Source organism: Trichoderma atroviride, chromosome 4 (genome assembly GCF_020647795.1).
Source record: "Trichoderma atroviride chromosome 4, complete sequence".
In the NCBI taxonomy this organism is placed as follows: Eukaryota; Fungi; Ascomycota; class Sordariomycetes; order Hypocreales; family Hypocreaceae; genus Trichoderma; species Trichoderma atroviride.
In genome coordinates, this window is record NC_089403.1 from 5,111,164 (window position 1) to 5,132,925 (window position 21,762).

At 51.7% G+C, this 21,762-nt stretch overlaps 7 protein-coding genes across 7 annotated transcripts; 3 read left to right on the forward strand and 4 right to left on the reverse strand.

Moving 5' to 3' along the window:
* Window positions 1–793: 793 nt before the first annotated feature.
* Window positions 794–4,281, reverse strand: TrAtP1_009099 (uncharacterized protein). Its single transcript, XM_014087238.2, has 3 exons — window positions 3,809–4,281; window positions 3,065–3,686; window positions 794–2,987 (listed from the first exon to the last, which is right to left on the reverse strand). The coding sequence occupies exons 1-3, from the start codon at window positions 4,092–4,094 to the stop codon at window positions 1,067–1,069; spliced, it is 2,829 nt and encodes a 942-aa protein (XP_013942713.2). The 5' UTR covers window positions 4,095–4,281; the 3' UTR covers window positions 794–1,066.
* A 3,008-nt stretch (window positions 4,282–7,289) lies between these two features.
* On the forward strand, window positions 7,290–9,450 carry TrAtP1_009100 (uncharacterized protein). Its single transcript, XM_014086340.2, has 2 exons — window positions 7,290–8,433; window positions 8,505–9,450. Exons 1-2 carry the CDS (start codon window positions 7,752–7,754, stop codon window positions 9,170–9,172), a joined length of 1,350 nt encoding a protein of 449 aa, XP_013941815.2. The 5' UTR covers window positions 7,290–7,751; the 3' UTR covers window positions 9,173–9,450.
* TrAtP1_013360 (uncharacterized protein) lies at window positions 9,451–11,714 on the reverse strand. Its single transcript, XM_066115885.1, has 3 exons — window positions 11,329–11,714; window positions 11,204–11,258; window positions 9,451–11,144 (listed from the first exon to the last, which is right to left on the reverse strand). The coding sequence occupies exons 1-3, from the start codon at window positions 11,469–11,471 to the stop codon at window positions 9,651–9,653; spliced, it is 1,692 nt and encodes a 563-aa protein (XP_065970254.1). The 5' UTR covers window positions 11,472–11,714; the 3' UTR covers window positions 9,451–9,650.
* A 195-nt stretch (window positions 11,715–11,909) lies between these two features.
* TrAtP1_009101 (uncharacterized protein) lies at window positions 11,910–14,996 on the forward strand. Its single transcript, XM_014086457.2, has 3 exons — window positions 11,910–12,025; window positions 12,081–14,445; window positions 14,523–14,996. The coding sequence occupies exons 1-3, from the start codon at window positions 12,021–12,023 to the stop codon at window positions 14,769–14,771; spliced, it is 2,619 nt and encodes an 872-aa protein (XP_013941932.2). The 5' UTR covers window positions 11,910–12,020; the 3' UTR covers window positions 14,772–14,996.
* An 856-nt stretch (window positions 14,997–15,852) lies between these two features.
* On the reverse strand, window positions 15,853–16,543 carry TrAtP1_009102 (uncharacterized protein; the record flags this gene model as incomplete). The annotated part of the gene is made up of 2 exons (XM_014087240.1): window positions 15,853–16,401; window positions 16,487–16,543. 2 exons carry the CDS (start codon window positions 16,541–16,543, stop codon window positions 15,853–15,855), a joined length of 606 nt encoding a protein of 201 aa, XP_013942715.1.
* Window positions 16,544–17,073: 530 nt separating this feature from the next.
* On the reverse strand, window positions 17,074–19,002 carry TrAtP1_009103 (uncharacterized protein). The gene is made up of 3 exons (XM_066114161.1): window positions 18,750–19,002; window positions 17,970–18,686; window positions 17,074–17,912 (listed from the first exon to the last, which is right to left on the reverse strand). The coding sequence occupies exons 1-3, from the start codon at window positions 18,804–18,806 to the stop codon at window positions 17,172–17,174; spliced, it is 1,515 nt and encodes a 504-aa protein (XP_065970255.1). The 5' UTR covers window positions 18,807–19,002; the 3' UTR covers window positions 17,074–17,171.
* Window positions 19,003–19,748: 746 nt separating this feature from the next.
* On the forward strand, window positions 19,749–21,599 carry TrAtP1_009104 (uncharacterized protein). Its single transcript, XM_014086388.2, has one exon. It carries the CDS (start codon window positions 19,871–19,873, stop codon window positions 21,536–21,538), a length of 1,668 nt encoding a protein of 555 aa, XP_013941863.2. The 5' UTR covers window positions 19,749–19,870; the 3' UTR covers window positions 21,539–21,599.
* Window positions 21,600–21,762: the final 163 nt, after the last annotated feature.

Below are 21,762 nucleotides of genomic sequence, written 5' to 3' on the forward strand. Positions count from 1 at the left end.
AATGCATACATGATTCCATGTTGCCTGTACAAATCCGAGAATGACCAACGAAAGTTACGAAAAGGGGAGTCTGCCATGTTGCATCTCATTTTATTATTCTTTTTTCTTCTCTCAATCTGTCTGTCACTCCCGTGCATAACACAATCATCAACTTTTGAAGCCTAGGTTTGCGATTCGCGGCGTTTACATATATTGTTTTGGCTCCCACCGGTTTTTCTCTCCTTTTCTATTCCTCTTTCTATTTTTTTCATTTCCATTTTTTCCCTCTTCATTTCCATCATTCTTGTCTTATTTTCCTTTGTTTATTTCTCATGGGCGGCGTTGGTAAGGTTGAAATCCATCGGAAAGGCATCAAACAGTGATACAGCGGCGTCTCGTTTCTCATACTATTGTTTTCCAACCTTTTGCCCTCCGGAAGCGGTGTATTTTCGGAAGATTTTTCACAGACACACGGGAGCGATACTCATTTTTTCCAAAGAATCCTAGGGTCAAAACACACAAAAGTGATGGCCGAGTGGGAAAGAAGGAAGGATACAAGCACACACACAATCTTTTGAACAAAGAAATTGTTTGGACGGAGCTCGAAAGAAAGAAAAAAACAGCCATCTATGGGGCGGGCTTGTAGACTTCTGTTCCTTTTCAATAGAATGGTAGACGTAGGAATATTACAATGTCACAGTCCATTAGCTCAAGAGTATCATTGCTTCTTTTTGCATCATGTTACGTGTTTATGTAAGTCTTTGGTTACGTGTATTTGTAAAGAGTCTTCAATTACGTGTATTTGTAAGATGTTGGAAACAGTAGAATCACTCGCTCAAGAAGAATGGCTGAGAAAATACTCGTTATTCATATGCCAAGAAACCATAATCTTGCTATGCTTTAGTAAAACAAAAGAGTAGTATATATACATGAGATGCCCCTTGGGCTTGGGGCATAGCAGCGCCACAACTATGTATCCATAAGTTGACCAAGCGAATGACAAGAATCCCAAGTGTTTTTAAATCTACATTGTAAAACGACTGTTGTAACCATAAACAAAAAACGAAAAAACGAAAAAACAACATCTTTAACCAATTCTAATAGAAGTAGGTCCATTCAGCGCCAGGTTAACATTGAAAGACTTGCTATTACTGCTGGCCCCAGTGTTGGGCTTGAGAACAGCCGACGAGCCGCCCAGAATAGTCACCTTGGAGATGACAAACGGCACTCGGAGATCGAATGTGCCGCCCAGAATGAAGAGACCCTTCTTGTACGTAAAAGTAACATGAGTAATGGCCTTTTGGTTGATGGACTCGCCGTCGTCGAGGTAGAGCTCTCCCGTAGCAGAGCCAGAGGCGTCAAGCGGGATGAGGAGCTCAAAGTCTTGCTTGCGGAGCTCGGTGGTGGTGTTTGTAGACTTGATGCGGAGGGGCATAATGACACCACCGCGAATGAAGAGCGGGATAGACGTGGTGTCGACGCCGGTGATGAGGTGGTTTGTCGCGCCGCCGGCAATCTGGGCGTGGGTGTACCAGTCGTAGAAGATGTCGTCGGGGAGATAGACGCTGACGCTGGTGGAGCCCTGCGCGGTGACGGGAGCGACAATCAGGCCCGGGCCGAAGAAGTATTGGAGCTCCAGGGCCCAGGTGGCCGGGTCGTTGGGGTACTTGAAGAACATTGGGGTGACTGCCGGCTCGCCGTTGGTGGAATGGCGGTACATGGCAGTGTAGATGTAGTCGAGCAGACGGTAGCGGATGTCAATGGCCTTGCGGGCGCTGTTGGCCACCGATGTCCACCGGTAAAACTCCTGGCCAATGTTGCCCAAGTCGTTGTGGTTGCGGTAAAAGGTGCTGAAGGCACCGAGGGAGGCCCATCGAGCGCAGAGCTCCTCGTTTGTGTTGCCGCCGAAGCCACAGACATCGGAACCGACCATGCCGAACTGGAAGAGGGAGGTGAATGCCAGCATGGTGCGGATGGAGATGGTGTAGAAGCTCCATTGCGACTGGTTGTCGCCGAGCCAGTGGCCGACCTTGGAGCCGGCGCCGGCAAAGGTGCTGCGGGTGATGACCATGGGCCGCAGACCTGGTCGACGAGCCTCCATGGCATCGCGCGAGGCCGACGACATCATGGTGCCGTAGAGGTTGTGCGTGTCGTACATGGCGAGGCCATTCTGGTGGATGACATCGGTGTTGACGGTGTGGTTGGAGATGCCGCCCTTGTCAGAGTTCCACGAGACTTGGTAGGCGGCCTTGTTGTGGATGGGGTACTTGGGATAGAGCAAGTCACGGCCGGGCAGGCCCTTTTGGTTGCCCGATTTGTTGTCCGTGGTGGTTGTGGAAACAGAGGCGCTGCTCTTCACGTCAACGGGTAGACCGCCGCTACCTGCATTGATCTGCAGCTTCTGAGACTGGTCATCGCGTTTGCTGGGGCATCCACCGGGCTGGAAGTCGCACGGCCAGCCGGGCAGCGGACGAGGTGGTGACCGGACCGCCGGTGGGGCCGGAGGATAGCCTATGGCGGCCTTGTACGGGTCGTCACAGGGGAAGTTGCACGGGAAGTTGCTGGGCTCGTTCATGTCGATCCACAGGGCATCAATGTCCAGGCCGGTGTCGGCATCGAAAAAGGTCTGGAACTGGCCGTTCCAGTACGACGTGACGTTGGCAGAGAACCAATCGGGGAAGACGGTGACGCCGGGCCAGACGACGCCGATCCAGACAGAGCCGTTTTGGCGCAGCAGGAAGATGTTATCATCCAGGCCCTGGTTGGCCGGGGGGTAGTCTTGGTAGGCCACAGCAGGGTCAACCATGACGATGTAGTGCTGGTCATTAGCATGGAGGTGGTCGACAAGCTCGCGCATCATGGGCATGGGGAACCGCTGTGGGTCGACGGTGAAGACTCGTCGAAGGTCCATGTAGTCAATGTCGGTCCACATGGTCTCAAGGGGGATGTTGGCCAAGCTGTAGTTTTGGACAACTTCGGCGACGTTGTAGGCATCTTGGTATCCGTATCTATAAGCAGGCACACGCGTGTTAGTTGTTGTGTCCCAATTGTCACGTATTGGGAAATCTCTGCTTGTAATTCGTACCTGCATTGGTGGAAGCCTAGGCCCCAGTATGGCTGCATGGTTGGGAAACCGGCAAATTCACCATACTGCTGCACAGCGGCCACAGGAGTAGGTCCGGCAACAAAGTAGAAATCAAACACACCACCGATGGTGTTGTACTCGAGATATTGGTTGCCAGAAGCGTCCTTGTTGATCATGATGTCCATTCCATTGGAGTTGAGGAACAGGACACCATGAGAGCCCGTAGTACGGTGCTCAAGATAGAAGGGGTGAGTTCCGTAGAGATTCGAGTTGGCAGGAATGCCGTAGCTGTCCTGGTTCCACATGGTGCGGATGTAGTTGGTCGTCTGCAGGCGGAGAGAGTCGGAATGCTCGCCCAAACCGTAGAGATTTGGGTTTGCAGGCAGGCTGGTGCGCAGGCGGAGATACTGTGACTCGAAGACAAGCGATGCCGGGGAGGTGTTGAAGATGACCTCGCCGGTTCTGGCGCGGGTGATGTTGAAGGAGAAGGGGCTCGCGGTGTAGCTGAATTTGAGGTTGCTCAATTGCGATGGAATTGCGCCTCCAGGCCGCGGGAAGACGGATTCGGGGACTTGGTAGACCTGGTTGCCCTTGTCCTGGATGAGGACGTGAACGCGGTCCGCTGGGAACATGTCAGTTGAATGAAGCTTGGGTCAATTGCAACACATCACGCCAATGGCAGGCTCTCCCTCAAGATGAGTGCCTCTATAACATCAGGGTCGAATCTCAGCAGCTCCGACTTACCGGTCTGGTAGGTGACCTGGAGAATGAGGTCCGGCAGGTCTGTTCCGTACACATTGCACGCAGCTCCGGCCAGCGTCAGATCGGCCGTGACGCCGGTGGGCGTGACGCGAACATTGGAGGCATTGTAGCCCGGGCAAGCAGCCAGAGCATCGGTGGCAGCCCCATCGCGGTGGAAGATGGCGGCGGCGGAGGTGAGCCCCGCGAAGAGGGCGGCCTTCCAGTGAACCATCATGGCGACGGTGACGACGGCGAGGGTGATGGCGAGAGTAGGGCTGAGTCTCGACATGGCGGCGGTGATGCTGGCGATGCCATATATATACCTGTCTATGCCTGTATATGCCTGTATGTGCCTGTGCCTGGATCGTATCCCTGGTCGCAAAGGAGAGACAGCGTTGAATGCCGGAGGACGATGTCTCTGGCTCCCCTGTCAGATGCTCCTGCCCACCCGCAAGCTTAGCTCGTCAGCTGTCACCGGCCAAGAAGAGTTGCGTGCGACATGCTCTATTCTGTTAGTGGTACCAAAGAGTGGCCAATTCGAGGCGGCGCAGCGGTGGATACAGACGAGCGCGAGGAGGGGCAGACAAAGTGCATGCAAGTCCTGTAATGCTTGTCCAGGCATGGTATCATCGTGCATCTCTCCACGACACGGGACCCCGGCAGATGGGGCTCGCGCCGAGTTGGGGTTGATTGCTGGGCCAAGTGCGAGGAGATTCCTCACAGAATCACAACGGCCGAAGAAGCTGGTGCCTTTTTGGCCCGCTAGAGGCATCTAGCGTGCGACGGCGGGCAAACGGGATCGAGGAGATTTGATGTTTCCTTGACAAAGGTCTCAGCAAAGTGAGACAAGTCGTGCTGTCCAAGACATTTTTTGATCCGGTTGCCAGGGGAAGAGCAGGGAGCCGCATGTTTTTCCGTCTTTCCGCCTTGTTTGGTGGGCTATCCATGCTCATGCCCATGTCAAGCATGTCCGTTGGCGGGAATTCAATAAAGAAGCAGCTCATGATTCATTATCCGGGCTGAAGGGCAAAGAGACAAGATGCCGTTGCACGTGCCGGATTCTTATTTTCCTTGGAGAGCAGCATCATCAGCACCATTGGAGCACAATATAAAGTTGAACATTAATGATCTCATGCAGCGACAAGAGCCTTCAGCGCTCTCCGCAGCTCCAGCGGCCATCTCCCTCTAAGCGCCCTGTACCTGCGCAACCCGCAACCCGCATCCCCAACTCCCCCGCACCAAGCCTCTCGTGCCATTTTATTTTTCTGGGGGCGCACAGGGCACAGACAAGGTTCGTCCCCCTGAAGCCGCCACCCGATGCGCCGCGGCTTGCCTTTCGCCGGACCTAAAACCCGCTAAACGCTACAGAGTAGGCCTAGCACGGCGTTACCCCGTATCATTGGAGCCCGTCTGCCGTCGGCAATGATTTCAGGGCAGATTCACACATGCTCGTACAACCATATTATCGTAGTATATATTAAATAACAGTAAAGATACTCGGCTACGCATTTAGACCGGAGAATCTTCATTGCCCCAGCTTCTCCATCCAGGCGCCTAACGGCCCGACTCAAAGGGCGTTGAATTGTATGTATCCATACGGCACTCACGCTTGAGCGCGTGCAGATTGCAATAGTCCGCCAACCGGAATGAGATGCCAGTATCGAAGGGCGACTGATGAGCACGGGTCAAATATTGCTACCCAAGGCCAAGTATGGAGGGCGTCCAATGCAGTCTAGAAGAATTGAGGAGCCCCTCTGGCCCTTTTTGTAGTATTTGCAGCAGTATTTGCAGTGAAATATTTGATCATGTTACGCAGCAGTTTGATGAAGCCTCCAACATCTCACTTGTCATTGACACATGCAGATCATCAGACTTTGCAGCGTCGCAGCACTACAATCGATCTCAATCAGGCGATCCCCCTTACTTCCAGCAAACGTGCTAGAGGTAGCAGTCTTGGGGTACCATTTGCCCTTTTTTTCAGTGTCTTTACACGCACGGTGTATTGAGAGTATCAACCGTGATGGAGCACATAATTCCACCTGCATATAATGAGCTGATCTATATATTGCCTGGAATCAACTGCGTGCATGTGATACCTCCGCGTAACCGTTGGATTCGGCCGGCTCCAGACCCTCAAAGCAGCGGAAATGGAATTATTTTTGCAATCGAGTCCATGTAATTCTACCGTCTTCTTCATCCCGGCACGGTAGCATCAGTCGCGGTCGACAAGTTCCGAATGGTAGCACCGCATCACTAACAAGAGGGTGTGGTAATTTCCCGCCCGCCAACCGGCGAGCTCGGTTCGCGTCACGGTCCTTGGCTCATGGGATCTCTAGTGGAACTCTGGAGATCTGTAGTGGCGATATAATTTTGTTTTTACCTTCTCTCCTACCTTTCCCCAGGAAATACAGGTCATAAACTCTCGTTTCTCCGCTCCTCATCTTGCTGTGTAAGCTACATCTCATCACTCCACGTGAGCATAAACCTGTACCAATTTCCGACATTGCTTTTGGCACCGAGCACCAGGCACCCCTTGAGAATAAATTGAAGCTACGAAAGGCTTCACCTTCTTGTATAGGCCAAGATTCCGCCTGGACCTTTGTTATTGTAATCACCTTTGTTCGGCTCTGCCTCGGTGCCTTGGCTACCCCGAAGTCGCTGAGCTGCAATACGACGCTGCAGCCTATTAAATGTGCATAAACTATTTGTTTGTTGGTTGTCTGTGGAGAAATACTATCTGCGGCGTGATCAGATGCCATTCCCAACTTCTGCATCTGTGAGTATAGCTTGAGAAGCGGCACCAGCTGCAAGCGAAGAGCAGCAGCAGTATAGCCGATTTCGTTGATTTTTATTAATAAAAAGAAATAAAAAATAAAAAATAAAAAACAAGCACAATAATGAATTACTAATAACAGCTCTCGTATCAACTATGCTCCGCAGCATGAACAAGTCGACAGGCTTACACAGCTGGACACAAATTCACTTAACCTAGAGGCGGATGTACTCCGATTTGTGCTTTTGCTTCTCTTTTTGTTAGATATAACATTAGCATTTCAGATGCAAATCTCATCATTACAGTATATAAGTATATACAAGGCAGTACCATCGTCGTCGCTTTGGGCTGTGCTGTTTGGGCAAATAATGCTTTATTGGCTACGACTTCATCTTAGTCACAATGTTCTTAGCTGGAGAATAAGCTTATTTCTTGCCGACAAAGCCACCAGACTTATTCCACTTGGTAGGGCAACAGTCTTTGCTCGCGCTCGCGAGTAACATTCCATGCCATTTAGACGACGTATAGGAAAAAAAAAACACCATTCATATTATAATGTCAGTTACTCAATTAGTCATCTCCTCTGTAGCTCTCTAGGAGCTGCTGGAAGCAACGGATTGGTGTTCGCCCTTCACAGCCAACATCAATCGCACGTGACAGACCTCTTTATCATTGTGATGCACGAGTTTCACCTGTATAATGGCGAGACGAAGGATAAACAACATTCATAATACACAATGTACAATGCATAAAACGCATGCACAGGCAAGAAAGCAAATCGACTTGATACGCTGGCAAGGCGACGAATTGCAACTCGCGTTTTGCCCACAGACCCCGCCATTGAACACCAAATGCTGCTGCACCGTGTCTGTATCACCTGTAACTGCCCGCGAGCCAGCTGGCAGCCCCCTTGCGTGTCGCGCAACCCACCGGAGACAGGAGAACAGAAGCAAAAACAGAGAGGAAGAGCAGCAAGGAGGAGAATTCGCATTGGCCAAGCCCATTGAGCCTCGTGTTGCCTCTGCCACAAGTTCGTTCTGAAGCGCCCGCCCTTTTGAAATCAGGAGCAAGGACACACACCACGCACACACCACAGGGGGGCTCAATGTACAGCGCCGCCACGATAAGCTGTCGCGGTACTTTGACCTTAGCGAGCCCGAAGAAGCCCCAACAATGGCGGCCGGAGCGCCAGAGCCTCAGATCTTCGCTAACAACCTCCACCAAGATCAAGCCACGCGCGACATGAACTTTGCGACTCCGCTCAACTTGGATCCCCTTCTCCAGCATCAGCAGCCACCGCTACAGACACAGGCACAGACGCAGCTACAGGCGCAGACGCAGCTACAGGCGCAGATTCAAGCTCAGGCTCAGGCTCAGTTACAGGCTCAAGCTCAAGCGCAGGCGCAGATTCAGGCGCGGCATCAGCTTCAACAACAGCAACACCAAAACCAAAACCTCCAACAGCAGCAGCAACAGCAGCAACAGCTACAGCAGCACTACCTCCAACAGCAGTACTTCCAGCAGCAGCAGCAGCAGCTCCAGCAGCAAGCCCTCTATCACCAGCAACAACAGCAACAGCACCAACAGCTGCAACAGCAACAGCAGCAGCAGTTCCCAATGAACGGCATGAATGGCGCCAACATGGGCGCCGTCATGCCCGCGCCCACGCCGGCCGGGCACCAGGCCGAGCTCAACTACATCTACGGAATGGTCGAGGAGCTGAGCCGGCAGCTCGCAGACAACCGAAAGGTCACCGAGGACATTGTCAGTGGGCTGGGGCGGGTGCGCAACAAGGCAAAGGCGCAGGGGCTGGGCAACGACGAGATGATTTCGTCTGCGGCCGACGACATCAACGGTGAGCTGCTTCCATCTGAAAGCCCCTTCCTTTTCTTCTCGGCATAATGCTAACCTGTCATAACTTGGCAGCCCAGGAATCAAATCTCGACACCATCATCTCCGAACTCTCAGAGTCCTTCGACAAGGCCAAGCACAGCCGCGACGCCAACGCCGCCCTCCTCTCGCAGTACGCAAACGCCATCTCCCTCATGCTCAAGCAGTTCCACGAATACAAGTCCAAGCACGTTGCCGACGTCGCCTCCTGGCACCGCTCCTACCGCGCACAGCTCGACGAGGCCCGTCGCGAGAACAGCCGCCTGCGCGAGCAGATATGGGAGATGCAGACCCACGCCGGCCGTGCAAACGAGTCGCTGCGCAAGTTTCGACGCAAGTACGACGAGGACGAGGAGAGGTTTGCGAAGCGCGTGGACGATACCGCTCTGCGACAGGAGCTGCGCTTTTGGAAGCGCATGGCGATGCCGGAGCTGGAAGACGACGATCCGTACTGGAGCGGGGATGACGACATCATTGACGAGGCGGAGAAGGAGAGGCTGAGAGAGCTGGAATTGCGGGCGGCGCAGGAGCAACACATGGTTGACAGTCAAGGCGAAGATAGCGATGAACAGCATCACCTGTCATCTATGGGCATGATGGGTGGGATTGCCATGCAGAGAGAAGACTCAAACGGCCAGACACTGCCCATACCGCCTCCTCGGCCTCTCAGCGCGGCGTCCAGTACGGGGTCAACGGGTAGATGAGACTCGGGATGGGAATCCACGACTCGATTTAGTACGAGATGAGAGAGTGAATGGAATTGTGGCATATGGGAAATGACATGAAGCTAGGAACGAATGATGAGGTATACCAGAATCATGGCGCTACAAATGATAGCAGAGGGCTTTTGATGGATTGTAAATACATGTAATGAATGGGAGGGGCAGGTCTAGGTGGTATAGCATGGCATTTGATCAACTGACAATTATCCTTTCGAGGTCAAGAGAAATTAGAACAAAACATGAATATTTCGTAAAAGGTACATGACGGGTATCCTGGACCCTTTCCTTTCTTTCTGCGTATAGATTAAGTGCTTTCCAATTCCCAATTCCCAATTACTCTGCAGTCTTTTGAGTAGGTATAGTAGGTGTATAATAGTACATGGTGATCATAGTCAAAGTGCGTTGCAGTCACTTTGGACACCTGAGGATTTCCACAAGAGACAGTCTGACAGATACAGAGCTAATACCCGCTCTGCTCGCGTCGACCACCATCTTCTCCATCCCTGTTCTCCTTGGACGAAGCCGCAGCCTCGCCCGCCTCCTTGATGCCCTGTTCATCGCCGCGCAGCTTCGCAAAGTAAGCCTTGATGTCCTCTGCGCCTACGGCCTTGCCGCTCTCGGCAAACTGCTTGAAGAAGGGCGTGAGCTGCTCCTTGAGGTGGTTGTACGCCATGACGCCCTCAATGGCCTTGACGCGGTCCATGTTGCGCAGGGCGCTCTCGCCGCGGTCCAGCAGGCTGCCGCTTCCGTGGGTCGAGCCGCCGTGTTGGGAGGCGCCGTCGTCTGACAGAGGGGGCTCGTAGACTTCTTCTTCTTCGAGGAGCTGGGGGTGGGCGTTGAGTTTGCCGTAGCAGCCTGAGCAGTGGCAGAGTTTCTCGCGAAAGTCCTCTTTGAAGAAGAGAGAGAAACGGCATTTGGGTGCGACGGGTAGGTTGGGTAGCTTGCATGATGTTGGACTGCCACCCTTGGTTTCTCCCTCTGCGGCGCGCTCTCCTTGTAGTTTGGCAGCCTCCTCAGTGGGCTGTGCTGCAACATCTTCCATTGCAGCAGATTCAACAGTTGATGCCTGGTCCTCGCTCTTAATGCGCTTTGCGTCTGCTGTCTCTTCATCCTCATCGTCTTCGGCCTTGCGTTTCTTGGACGCAGCCGTTGCCGTACTCTCATTGGATGGCGACGCCGCAGAAGCCTCGGGCTGGTCCAGAAACAAAGGTGGTAGGAAGCCCGAGGTTCCTGCATACTGTTTGATCCATGGATTTGCTTCCACGCACTTGTAACACAAGAACCCTTCAAAGTCGTCTTCAGCTGGGAACCCGGGAGGCATTGGCGGCTCGTCATCGTCATCCTCCACTGCCACGTCGTCTGCGGCCTCTGTTGTGCCATTATTTGATTGGGCCTCGTCCTTTTCGGTAATTGTTGCAAGGGCACCCTCCTTCTTCTCAGTCTCCTTTTGTATAGCCTTTGCTTTGGTCTTGTTCATCTGCTCAAACCACTTGGGCCCCATGCCTACCAGGCAGCCGGGGTGGTACCAGTCCTCTCCGCAGCCCCCAGTCTCGGCGGTGCCCAGCCCCATGCATTGGAACATGGTTCCCTTTTGCTCAAACGGATCATAATCGCACTCGCAGCAGCAGAATCGGTTCTTGAAGTTGTGGTTGTACTTGTTGTTGGCATCCGGCTCCTCAGAGTGTACGTTGCCCTTGGTATTGGTCTCGCTATTGATGCGTAGTGTGCATGGGCTGCCGGACGGGAAGCGTGTGGTTCCACAATCGCATGTGAAGTTTCGCTTCTGGAAGATCTCGACTAGAGTATGCTCGCCATGGCATGAGACTGAGCAGGCGTAGCACATGCCCGCCGGCTTCCAGGCATCTTCAGGCTTTGTCGGTGCAGGGTTGCAGGTCAAACAAGCGAAAACACTCTGTCGAAGCGGGCCGAGGATCTTGGTGCATGTTTCGATGCTCTGTTGAGATAAGCAGTTAGCAATTGCTAAAGTCATGTGTATCGTGGGTGTCGACGTACATAAGGCAGAGCCTCGCGAGCATCGGCTTCGAGTATTTCCTGGTCGCGAAGAAAGCTACAGATTTGAACGTCAGTACGAATTATCCCACTGTGTTAGAGGCAGCCGAGGCCAAGTCGCAACCTACTCGGCGGCGGTTTGAGAGTCGTCGGATGCCCGCGACTGCTGGGAAAAGCTGTTGCTGCGGCCTGTAGCACGCTCTGTCTTTGTCTCTGCGGCGGAAAGCGATAACGATTCGATCGTTGGAGGTGGAGGAGGGTTGTCGGACATGGTCGCAAAGTAAATAATAGACCAAATAACTGATGAAGAGGCGATATACAAAGAGATGGGATGGATGTGCAGAATCCAAAAGAAAGAGACGAGAGCCAAATGCCACCAGAAGGGCTGTGGCTGTCCTGCAGCCTGCTTTACCGAGTACAGAGGTGCCCTGTAGACGGGCGATGGCGCTGTAAGATCTGATTTGCGACAAGCTCAGCTGACAATATAAGCCGCACGTGAAGTCGCGAACTCAACTCATATTTTGCTCAGCTAATTTTGTCACAATGACACGAAATGACGAACGCATGAATCAAGAGGCACAAAAACCACTTTACGCGTCGGCGCCAAACGGGCCTAGCGCAACTCAATTAACGCGTCTCCAGCGCGTTTAGCACGTTTAGCACACCTCGCAGCACAAAGCTCAGCCAATTGCTCCCTAATCTCGTTGCCCCCACCGACAAGGCACAAAGCAGCTGCATCGCCAGATTTCGCTTTTCTCTCCAAGCTGCAACCCCAACGCAGCCACCGACGACCAGCGCGAGCCGATTGATAGCCGTCGCTATGAGGTATGTCAATTGACTCTGATTCTGTCCTTCACAAATCCTTTCTAACCTTCACCAGTTCTCCGCTTCGCGATCACGCTGCATCTGGCAATCGTGGCTCTGCCCCGCGGTCAGGCCGCAAGCGCTCTCGTCCTGATGGCGACGATGTTACTACGCCCGGGGCCCTGAGCTCCAGCCCGCTGCCCTCGTCTCCGCCGGGGCCTCTCAACTTTGCGCATGGAGTCGAAGACGATGAGGATATCGAGGAAGAGGCAGAGATTCAGGACGACATCGACGACATTGACGAGATGGCGGACGATGATGTCGATCTGTTCCGCGAGGGTTTCGAGGCCGATTATAGAGACCGAGAGGACGATGTCTATGAAGGAGCGGGATTGGATGACGAAGGCGACTTTGATTCTATGGAACTAGGCGAAAGACGGCGGCTGGAGGCCCAGCTGAATCGACGAGACAAAGAAGTTGCCCGTCGGCAAAGAATCCCTGCCGCATTTCTCCCTGGCGATGACGACGACGGCGATATCGACCTGACGGCGCAGCCTCGCAGACGCAGACATCACTACGACGAAGACCCTGATGATGCCATGGATGCTGACATCATGGAAGAGGAGCTCTCCCTGGAAGCTCTGGGCGATGTCAAAGCCTCCAACCTGACAGACTGGGTGTCTCAGCCTCCAGTTCAGCGGACCATCAAGCGAGAATTCAAGGCATTCTTGACTTCCTACATTGACGCCTCTGGCTCTTCCGTCTATGGTAACCGCATTCGCACGCTGGGTGAGATCAATGCAGAGTCTTTGGAGGTCTCGTACGAGCACCTGGCCGAAAGCAAGGCCATCCTTGCCTACTTCCTGGCCAACGCCCCAGCAGAGATGCTCAAGCTGTTTGATGAAGTAGCCATGGATGTTGTGTTGCTACACTACCCTGATTATGAACGCATTCATTCCGAGATTCACGTCCGCATCTTCGACCTGCCTGTCCACTACACTCTTCGACAACTGCGTCAATCGCATCTCAACTGCCTTGTGCGAGTTAGCGGCGTTGTCACTCGTCGGAGTGGTGTCTTCCCTCAGCTCAAATATGTTAAATTTGACTGTGGCAAGTGTGGTGAGACTCTGGGTCCTTTCCAACAAGAGTCACATGTCGAAGTCAAGGTCACATTCTGCCAGAGCTGCCAGTCCCGCGGCCCTTTTACTTTGAACTCTGAAAAGACCGTCTATCGCAATTATCAACGACTCACACTGCAAGAGTCGCCGGGCACTGTTCCCGCCGGTCGTCTTCCCCGCCACAGAGAAGTGATTCTCTTGTGGGATCTTATTGACAAGGCCAAGCCTGGCGAGGAGATTGAGGTTACTGGTGTTTACCGAAATAACTACGACGCTCAGCTAAACAATCGTAACGGCTTCCCTGTTTTCGCCACCATTCTTGAGGCCAACAACGTTGTCAAAACCCACGATCAGCTTGCCGGGTTCCGCTTGACCGAACAGGATGAGCAGGAGATCCGAAAATTGGCTCGCGATCCCAACATTGTGGAACGAATTGTTAATTCAATCGCCCCCAGCATTTACGGACACACTGACATCAAGACGGCGGTTGCTCTATCTCTATTTGGCGGCGTTGCCAAGACTGGCCGAGGAGCACATCACGTCCGTGGTGATATCAACGTGCTCCTTCTTGGTGACCCCGGAACGGCCAAATCGCAAGTCCTCAAGTATGTCGAGAAGACTGCACACAGAGCTGTGTTTGCGACTGGTCAGGGTGCTAGCGCTGTTGGTCTGACGGCTAGTGTTCGTCGAGACCCCTTGACCAGCGAGTGGACGCTTGAAGGCGGTGCTCTTGTCTTGGCAGACAGGGGTACATGCCTCATCGACGAGTTTGACAAGATGAACGATCAAGACCGAACCTCGATTCACGAAGCCATGGAACAGCAGACCATTTCCATATCCAAAGCGGGTATTGTGACTACTTTACAGGCTCGCTGCGGCATCATTGCTGCTGCCAACCCGATAGGCGGACGATACAATTCAATGATTCCGTTTTCGGCCAACGTGGAGCTGACAGAACCTATCTTGTCCCGTTTCGACATCTTGTGTGTTGTGCGGGATTTGGTAGAGCCATCTGAAGATGAACGGTTGGCGAGGTTCATCGTTGGTTCTCACGGGCGAAGCCATCCTTTGTCACAGGCCCGTCCAGACGCAGATGGTACTGCTGCTACCACACAAGACAGTGCAATGGACACTCAGCAAACAAGCGCATCAAGAGGTCAGAGGGATGGCACAGAGATTCCGCAGGAGCTATTGCGCAAGTACATCTTGTATGCTCGCGAGCGCTGCAGCCCCAAGCTCTACCACATGGATGAAGACAAAGTAGCGCGACTTTTCGCCGACATGCGAAGGGAGTCTCTTGCCACAGGAGCTTATCCGATCACTGTAAGTTCAGATCCAATCAGTTGATAGACAGCCTCCTTTGTCTGGCATTGTGTTGATACTAACATCTATTGTTTTAGGTTCGTCATCTTGAAGCCATCATTCGAATCAGCGAAGCGTTCTGCCGAATGCGTCTCTCCGAATACTGCTCAGCACAAGACATTGACCGAGCAATTGCCGTTACAGTAGAGAGTTTTGTGGCCAGCCAAAAGGTCAGCTGCAAGAAGGCTCTGGCACGAGCCTTTGCCAAGTACACGCTGGCCCGGCCGGGTGCGAAGAAGGGAGCGAGCGGAGCCAGCCAGCGGCGGCCCGACGCTGTGATGGCGTGATGATTGTTTTTTGTAATCTGGTAATGGGGACAAGAGGATGGATGTATGGACATGTTTACCAAGATGATGAGGATTTGGACTAGAGTATTGAGGGCGTTTGGAACTGAATTAAATAGCAAAGGACTAAAAAGAATGGACACGGTTTACAATGTTTCTCATTCTTGAAGCTGTCTATGGTTGAGTTTTGTAGGCGACTTATCCCGTGAGAAAATGAGAGAAGATTCCCCCTAGGCTCGGCTAAGAAATGCTGTGAAATAGCCAACTGTAAAGGATGGAACGGACGAACCACAGTCTATACATACAACAGGCTAAAGCCCTTGTGGGGTATAGAACATGTAGGATTATAGCGAAGATTGCCTTGGGGGAGGTTAAAATTGCTGTGAAGAGGGCTTGACTCAGGAAGGGCTTTTCGCCTCCTAAGGTTGACTTCACATACAAATAGTTCGTGTGGGCATTCAGCTGCCTTCCTTTATTACTTTCCTTGAAAAGCGACAGCCTCCAGGGAAATTAAAATTGCTGTGAAACGACGTATTTGTTGCCAAAGTAGCAGGCGCCAGCGCTTATGCTCTATCCACGTATGCCTGCTAGCCTTGCAAGACTACTCTCTGGATGAGTCGCACATGCGATATTTTCTCACTATATACATTGCTACCAACTTATTCAAGATGATTACTGCAATGGAGGTTTCCCATAGACTGGATAATGATTCTCCCTTATTATATAGAGCAAGAGTAGTGCATGCCTACACCTTGTCGGAAAGCATGGCCCAATCAAGCAAAGTTGGGTAGTATCTTCACACATGGATCTATCTCTACTGAATAGAAAGCGATGAACTCTGCCATTTTGAAAACTGTTGAAAATATATCAATTATTAAAGCTTCTAATACATGAACATTCCATTGAATTTGCTTGATGTGAAACAAAGCGCCTGTCTCCAAAACCTCCACGCAAATATGAGATGTGTGACGACGTTCGGTCACTCCATCTTCATATCCACAAAATCTGCCTTTCAATCGTATAAGCGGACAGAGTATTGCGCCATGTTATAATATGTAGTAGAATATGTGCTCTAGTGTCAGAACTAAAGACCATACATGATTGCGGGTACTGCTGCAAGACCAACAACAAGGCCCATGATGGGGAGATTGTTGCCGGCAGCGCCAGTGTCTGTTGCAGCAACCGAATTAGACACTGTAGAATCAGGGCCCTGAGAATTGGAGGCAGTAGCAGGGGCTGACTCGGGAGAGGCCGAGTTGGGAGAGCCAGTGGAGGTTGCTGTGGTGTTGATGGTGATAGCAGCCGTGGTGCCGGCCAGGCTCGACTCACCAGAGGTTGAGTTGGATCCGGAGTCTGTGGCATCCGAGTCATCGGGATGTCCGGGGCGGCGCGGTTTGACGCCGGCTGCGTCCTCAATCTCTTTCACGTAATTCGAGTCGTGAACGTTGATCAAGGCCCTGCAGGAGCTCGTGTCGTCAAAGCAGGTGGTTTTGCCGCAGTCGTCGTTTGTACCGCCGATGCAGCAGTAGCCATTGTTGCTTTTAGCCTTCATGACGCCTGGGCAGCACACTGTGACTTGGTCTGGTTCGGCGCCGCTTATAATTTGCTGCTGGCCAATACCACAGCTGGAATCCTAATATGTTGAATATTTGCATGAGCATTCTTTGCTCTTGGGGGCTTTTATATGATATCTTGGGTAGTCGACAAGAGAGACTTACAGCAGAGGCAATGGCTGCGTAAAGAGCGATGAGCAGGATGTTGGACAGGTTCACCATGTTGAATGTACAAGTATAGATATAAGGGGAAAGTAGTGAAGAGGATGGTCGCGTTTGTTAAGTTGCTTTGATGAGTTTGGAACTCGTTGCTTGATGGGCAAGCAGTATATATATAGCAGTTCTAAGCCCATACATTTCTATTAATTGTTTCAGCGTCATCAGCTTGACATTGTAAATTATTACCAGTGACAGCCTTACACTAGGGTAACGCAGTATCTTTCCGAATCTAGGCATGGGCAGTGCTTCATACTCCGTACTGTATAAGTGATCGGCGCGGTAGGAACACCCCACAGCCTTACGAGGCCCGAAGAGCCCATTACATGTGAAGGAGCCGTGTTAATGAACATTAAATCCTGTGCCACTCTCGCTACATCTCATCCCTGTATGTTGGAAACTATTGGAGGGCTTACACAGCTGTCTCTGGCAACCAAAAAGAAGTCAAGAGCACAATTTCTAATGTGAGCCGGGAAGGGGGTTGTCGCAAATACTGAATGTAGAAAGTAGATGCCTAATAATATTTTCCTAGATTACTTGCATAAAGTGTATAACCTAACGTAGCTACTAGTACTAGTATAACACTTTCTGGCTACGACGCCTTTGCCGTGTTGATTTCCTGTAACTAGAGCAGCTAAGTAGACTGACAAAATTCGCCTCGTCCTGAGAGTGCATATGCAGTTGTGAGCACAAACTTCTCTAATGCCCCGCTGTCCTGTGGAAATCTCTTCTTGAACTTGTCAGACCATAGAATAAATTTTAGCAAGTAGGCTCTCTCGAGCCCATTTGCGCCTTCATATGCCAAAAATAGCGGTGGCTGAGCTGAAATGGCAGGCAGAATGCCTACTGTACCGAGATATGACACGCACATACAGATTTCCCGAGACAGCGTAACGTTCTCGCTGTCTAAAAGGGCGACTGGTTGACTCAAAAGAAGAGCCAAGGCGTGTAAGATTCTGTTTAGAACAACGGAGAGCATCTTGTATGTCATCCAACACTGTGCCGACCCCATGTTTGTGAAATGATAGCTCATGCCTAGAGGGGATTCGTCGTCTGGCATTCCCGTCATGTTACCCAATCTGCGCATCTTTGCAACTATGCTTTCACCAAGAGCCTTGAGATCTGGAATTGTATTAAGAACTCGAGCCTGAAGAGCTGCGGCGCTCTTTTTCATGGAGACTGTGCTGGCACTGTTGCGTACAAGCTTCAGTTCATGCACTAGCAATGGCCAATATCTACTGTGCAGATCTAGAGCATACGCATCCAGACGGTCGCTTGGAAGATCTAAACCGTTTCTTAGGGCTTCTTCCAACGTATTCTTCCATTGTGACGTAGATAGAAGGTTTGGGCCTCCCTCGACAAGCGAGTGTGCCAGCTAGATGCAGTCAGCCCTGTTTTCATCACTACCCATATGCAAAACACAGATATCTACCATTGATCCCATATTATCAAACGCCAAACAGGTGTCGAGCTCGTCACTGAGTCTCGGCGGTCCTCTCTTGAGCATCAGCCCGTGCATTCCTTGCCCATGGACTGCTCTATGGGGGGTTAGCCTTGCATCGAATGCAATCTCGACTCGCTCCATGATGGTGACTGCGGCCAGCGTCTCAGCGCTAAGTTGTTGGCGTTCATCATTGAGAGCGATCTGCAGACTGCGAAGCGCCTTGCCATAGGTTTGGGAGTTGATGATCTGTTCTACTGGTAGAGCTCGTCGGAAGTTGGCCCATGAGGAACAAAGCATGGCCACACAGTCACGTAATGCAGGGCTTGCTCCAACACGAGCGGGCACAAACTTGATGTGGCCCAAGGTCAGCAGGAATGCACTATCCGAGCCGTGTTCAAGATGCCTGACAAGGGTTGCGGCCAGGCGATCTGCCACAGTTGTGAGGCTGCGACGTGGTTCTTGTGATAGACGAAGTACGCTGTAAGAGGCCCCGCCGGGTACATCTCGAGAGTTGATGGCGACGATGGCGTGAAATGGTGTGCTACACTGAAACTGTGGCTTTGTGGACTTGACCGGGACCTCGACGTCTGTTCTGTCGGTGGTGGCATGGACGCCATTGTGGACAAACTTGACCTCAGTCGATGGTCCAGAGCAGACGGCATCGACTCGAAAGCATGGCGTGCAGGTTGGCCATTTCTGGTCACACTACATGTACTGACTGTATGAGCAAACACATTCAGGGCCATTGGCTCGATGCAGGAATCCGACCTTGACTTTACGGCATTTGCAGCGCTGACACCGTTTGGAAGTAGGAATGCGTGGCATGATGGCGCATGATGGCGGTCTTGAGCAAATAGGTTACAAATTGCGCGGTCCCTGTTGGATTTAAATTAGAATGGGAACACAGGGACATGTCTTGCTTAACTCTAATAAGGGAGTCTATTATAGGTGGGTAGATGACTGAGTTTTGAGTTATGACATTTGATAGAAGATCACTCCTATGCCTGTATGTGGCTGATGTTTCGTGGGGTGCTAATGCAGCAGTCTAGCAAATGATGACTACGCGCGCCATATCTTACTCGATTAGGCAGTCTGGCGTGCATGTCCATAGTTGCAGACTTTTGAATGGAGTTGATGATTTGTCAATGGGTTTGCAGTTGGATGGATGACGGTAAGCTTCAATGGGTAAAGAGACGTCATGAGTGCACACATGAATACTTTGCATGCAAAAGTGATTCGAAAGTGTTTAGCATCAGTAAGACGCCTGACGAATTCTGGGTATGATATCCTGGAGACTCTACGACTATTTGCTACTCCATCATCATTGAATATACACAATGTGCGTATTAGAAAACTGGGATTATTGACTTGAGATTCGTCGTTTTGACAGCTAGGAGTATCGTTCTAAATTTCACTTGGGCTTTCAGATTGCCTTTTCGCGGCCCATAGTTGAGATGGATCTGGTTGACGTCCTAGTACTGCTTCGTAGAGAGGGCACTACCATGGTGGTACAGCGAGGCCAAGAAACCAGCACGTTATTACAGAATGCAATATCCTGATGTACTCAATTTTCCTCAATGAAACCAGTAAACCAGTTCATAGTTGAAATTGGCATTTATACTAATCATCTCTCCTCAGCAGATATTGATTTCGTCCTAGAAGCTGGCTTCCGCTTTATGCGTAATAGCCGTCCTTCCCGTTTTGACACTATTTCCGGTTTTAGTAATACCGCCCGCGCGGCATCATGACGCATTATGAATCCGTCGACTGTACCAGTTCCATGCCTCTTTCATTCCTTTTGATGAATCTTGGCCTCTTGCTTGCAAAGGGTAAGAAAACGAGATATTTCTCAATCCATAAGTAACACTCTTCTGCCTGCTGAGAGCGCCATGACTCGGCTAGAAGGGCGCAAACGCTCGAAGCTGGCCTGTCAGACCTGCCGCGACCTCAAGCGCAGGTGCGATGGCGCTCGTCCTTGCGGAACATGCGTTCGGTTTGAATATGACTGCACTTACAATGCCTATAGGAAGAGACGGGACATGGAACAGTACCTGGGGCCGGTCGGAGAACTGACGCCTTCTCGCTCCAGCGCAAAATCCTCCCACGATGAGTTTCCATCGACGGCGAGCCCGCATATCCAAGCCCGATCTGTCGAGGCAAACTCGTGTCCTGCGTTTGTGAGGACGCTGGCGCTGAGGCTGGATCCAAAAAGGAATCCGCGGATGCTAAGCTTTGCCTGGAATGCCTTTCTGGGATCGCGGCAGACCCATCCTGCGCCGTCCTTTCAGTCCATCACAGACGTGGTATCACAAAAGAGACTCGACGACTTGGCTGGCGTCTACTTCCAAAAGGTTGACCCCGTCTACGGCTTCGTCGATGGCGAAGAAATAGAAGACAACATACGCCATCGGTGGATGATTCGAGATGCCACACAGGCACAAGACGCCATACTATGCGGCATCGGCGCGCTGGGATGCCTCTTCTCACAAATACAGACCGATGCTACCGATCCCGTCGAATCTGCGCTGGTGGAGCTGGCAAAGAATCTACTCGAGAAGACACTGTCCGAGCCTCCGACGATTGAGAGCATCACCGCGTGGCTACTACGGGTCACTTACCTGCGAGTCGCGGGGAACCAGTACACGGCCTGGATGGCGAGCTGCACGCTGATGCATATGATCGATGCAGGTGGCTTCAATGCCGAATCGCCGGGGAAAGCCGTCCTCCCATCACCGCCTCAGGCAGTCAGCATGGAGATGAGGAAGCGGATCGTGGCCATTGCGCAGCATCTCAACGTCTGGATGTCGTTCGACATGGGCCTCACTCGCGTTGCGCTCCCAAACATCAGCACGGCAGTTTCTTCGGCGCGAGAAGGAGACTCTACGTGTGAAATCATCGAGCTGCTCCCATTCTCCGTCGAGCTTGATCCGCAGCGAAAGCCCACGGCGCTGGAGCTCGAGTGTGCTCTGCAAGTGGTGCTGAGCCGCGTGCACTCCAGCCCGCCGTCGATTCTTGCCCAGTGCAATCTGGCGCTCTGTCTCTGCCGCCGTCTACGATCGATGGAGGTTGCCCTGCCGGATTCTGTGCTCCAGCAAGTGCTTCTGCTGACGTCAAATGGCATACAGGCTGCTCAAGCAGTGCTGGCCGCGCGAGCACCCTGGCACCAGATGGTCTACGTACCATTCCAGATTGTTTGTGTGCTGCTTGCCATAGACACTGTATCGTCCATCTCTCAACTGCGAGGCGCGATGCAGTGTCTGAAAGACATTACGGCTGTCTACAACACCGAGGCAACACAAGACGCCTTGAAAACTGCTCGCTCGCTTGTTTTCCTGCATCAGAAAGGAAAGGAGATGTTTGCTTCGGCCTTGGGCGAGATACTGAGGAACGACCCGACGACTCCTGTTGGAGAAGCACCGGGCATCTCGCCGATGCTTTTGGAAGATGCGTTTGGCACGGGCAACTTTACGGATCAGTTCTTTGGCCTCCCGTACAACGACATTGACCAGCTTGTGAATCCCGATTTCTTTTGGAATATCAACGGCTATGGGTTATGAGTACACGACAATAATTACCTGATTTTACGTAATCTATTGATACCCGGAATCTTTACTTAGGATTATACAATATTTGTACAAATAATTCGATTTACAATTAGAGAAATGCAGCCATGCAAAGTGGAAATGAGGGTTTCTGCCCTGGCGCGGTACATTGTCAAGACAGGTTACAGGCCTTGGCTAAACGACTTGTTGAACTCTGAATTGTTTAGCGTCGAAAAGCT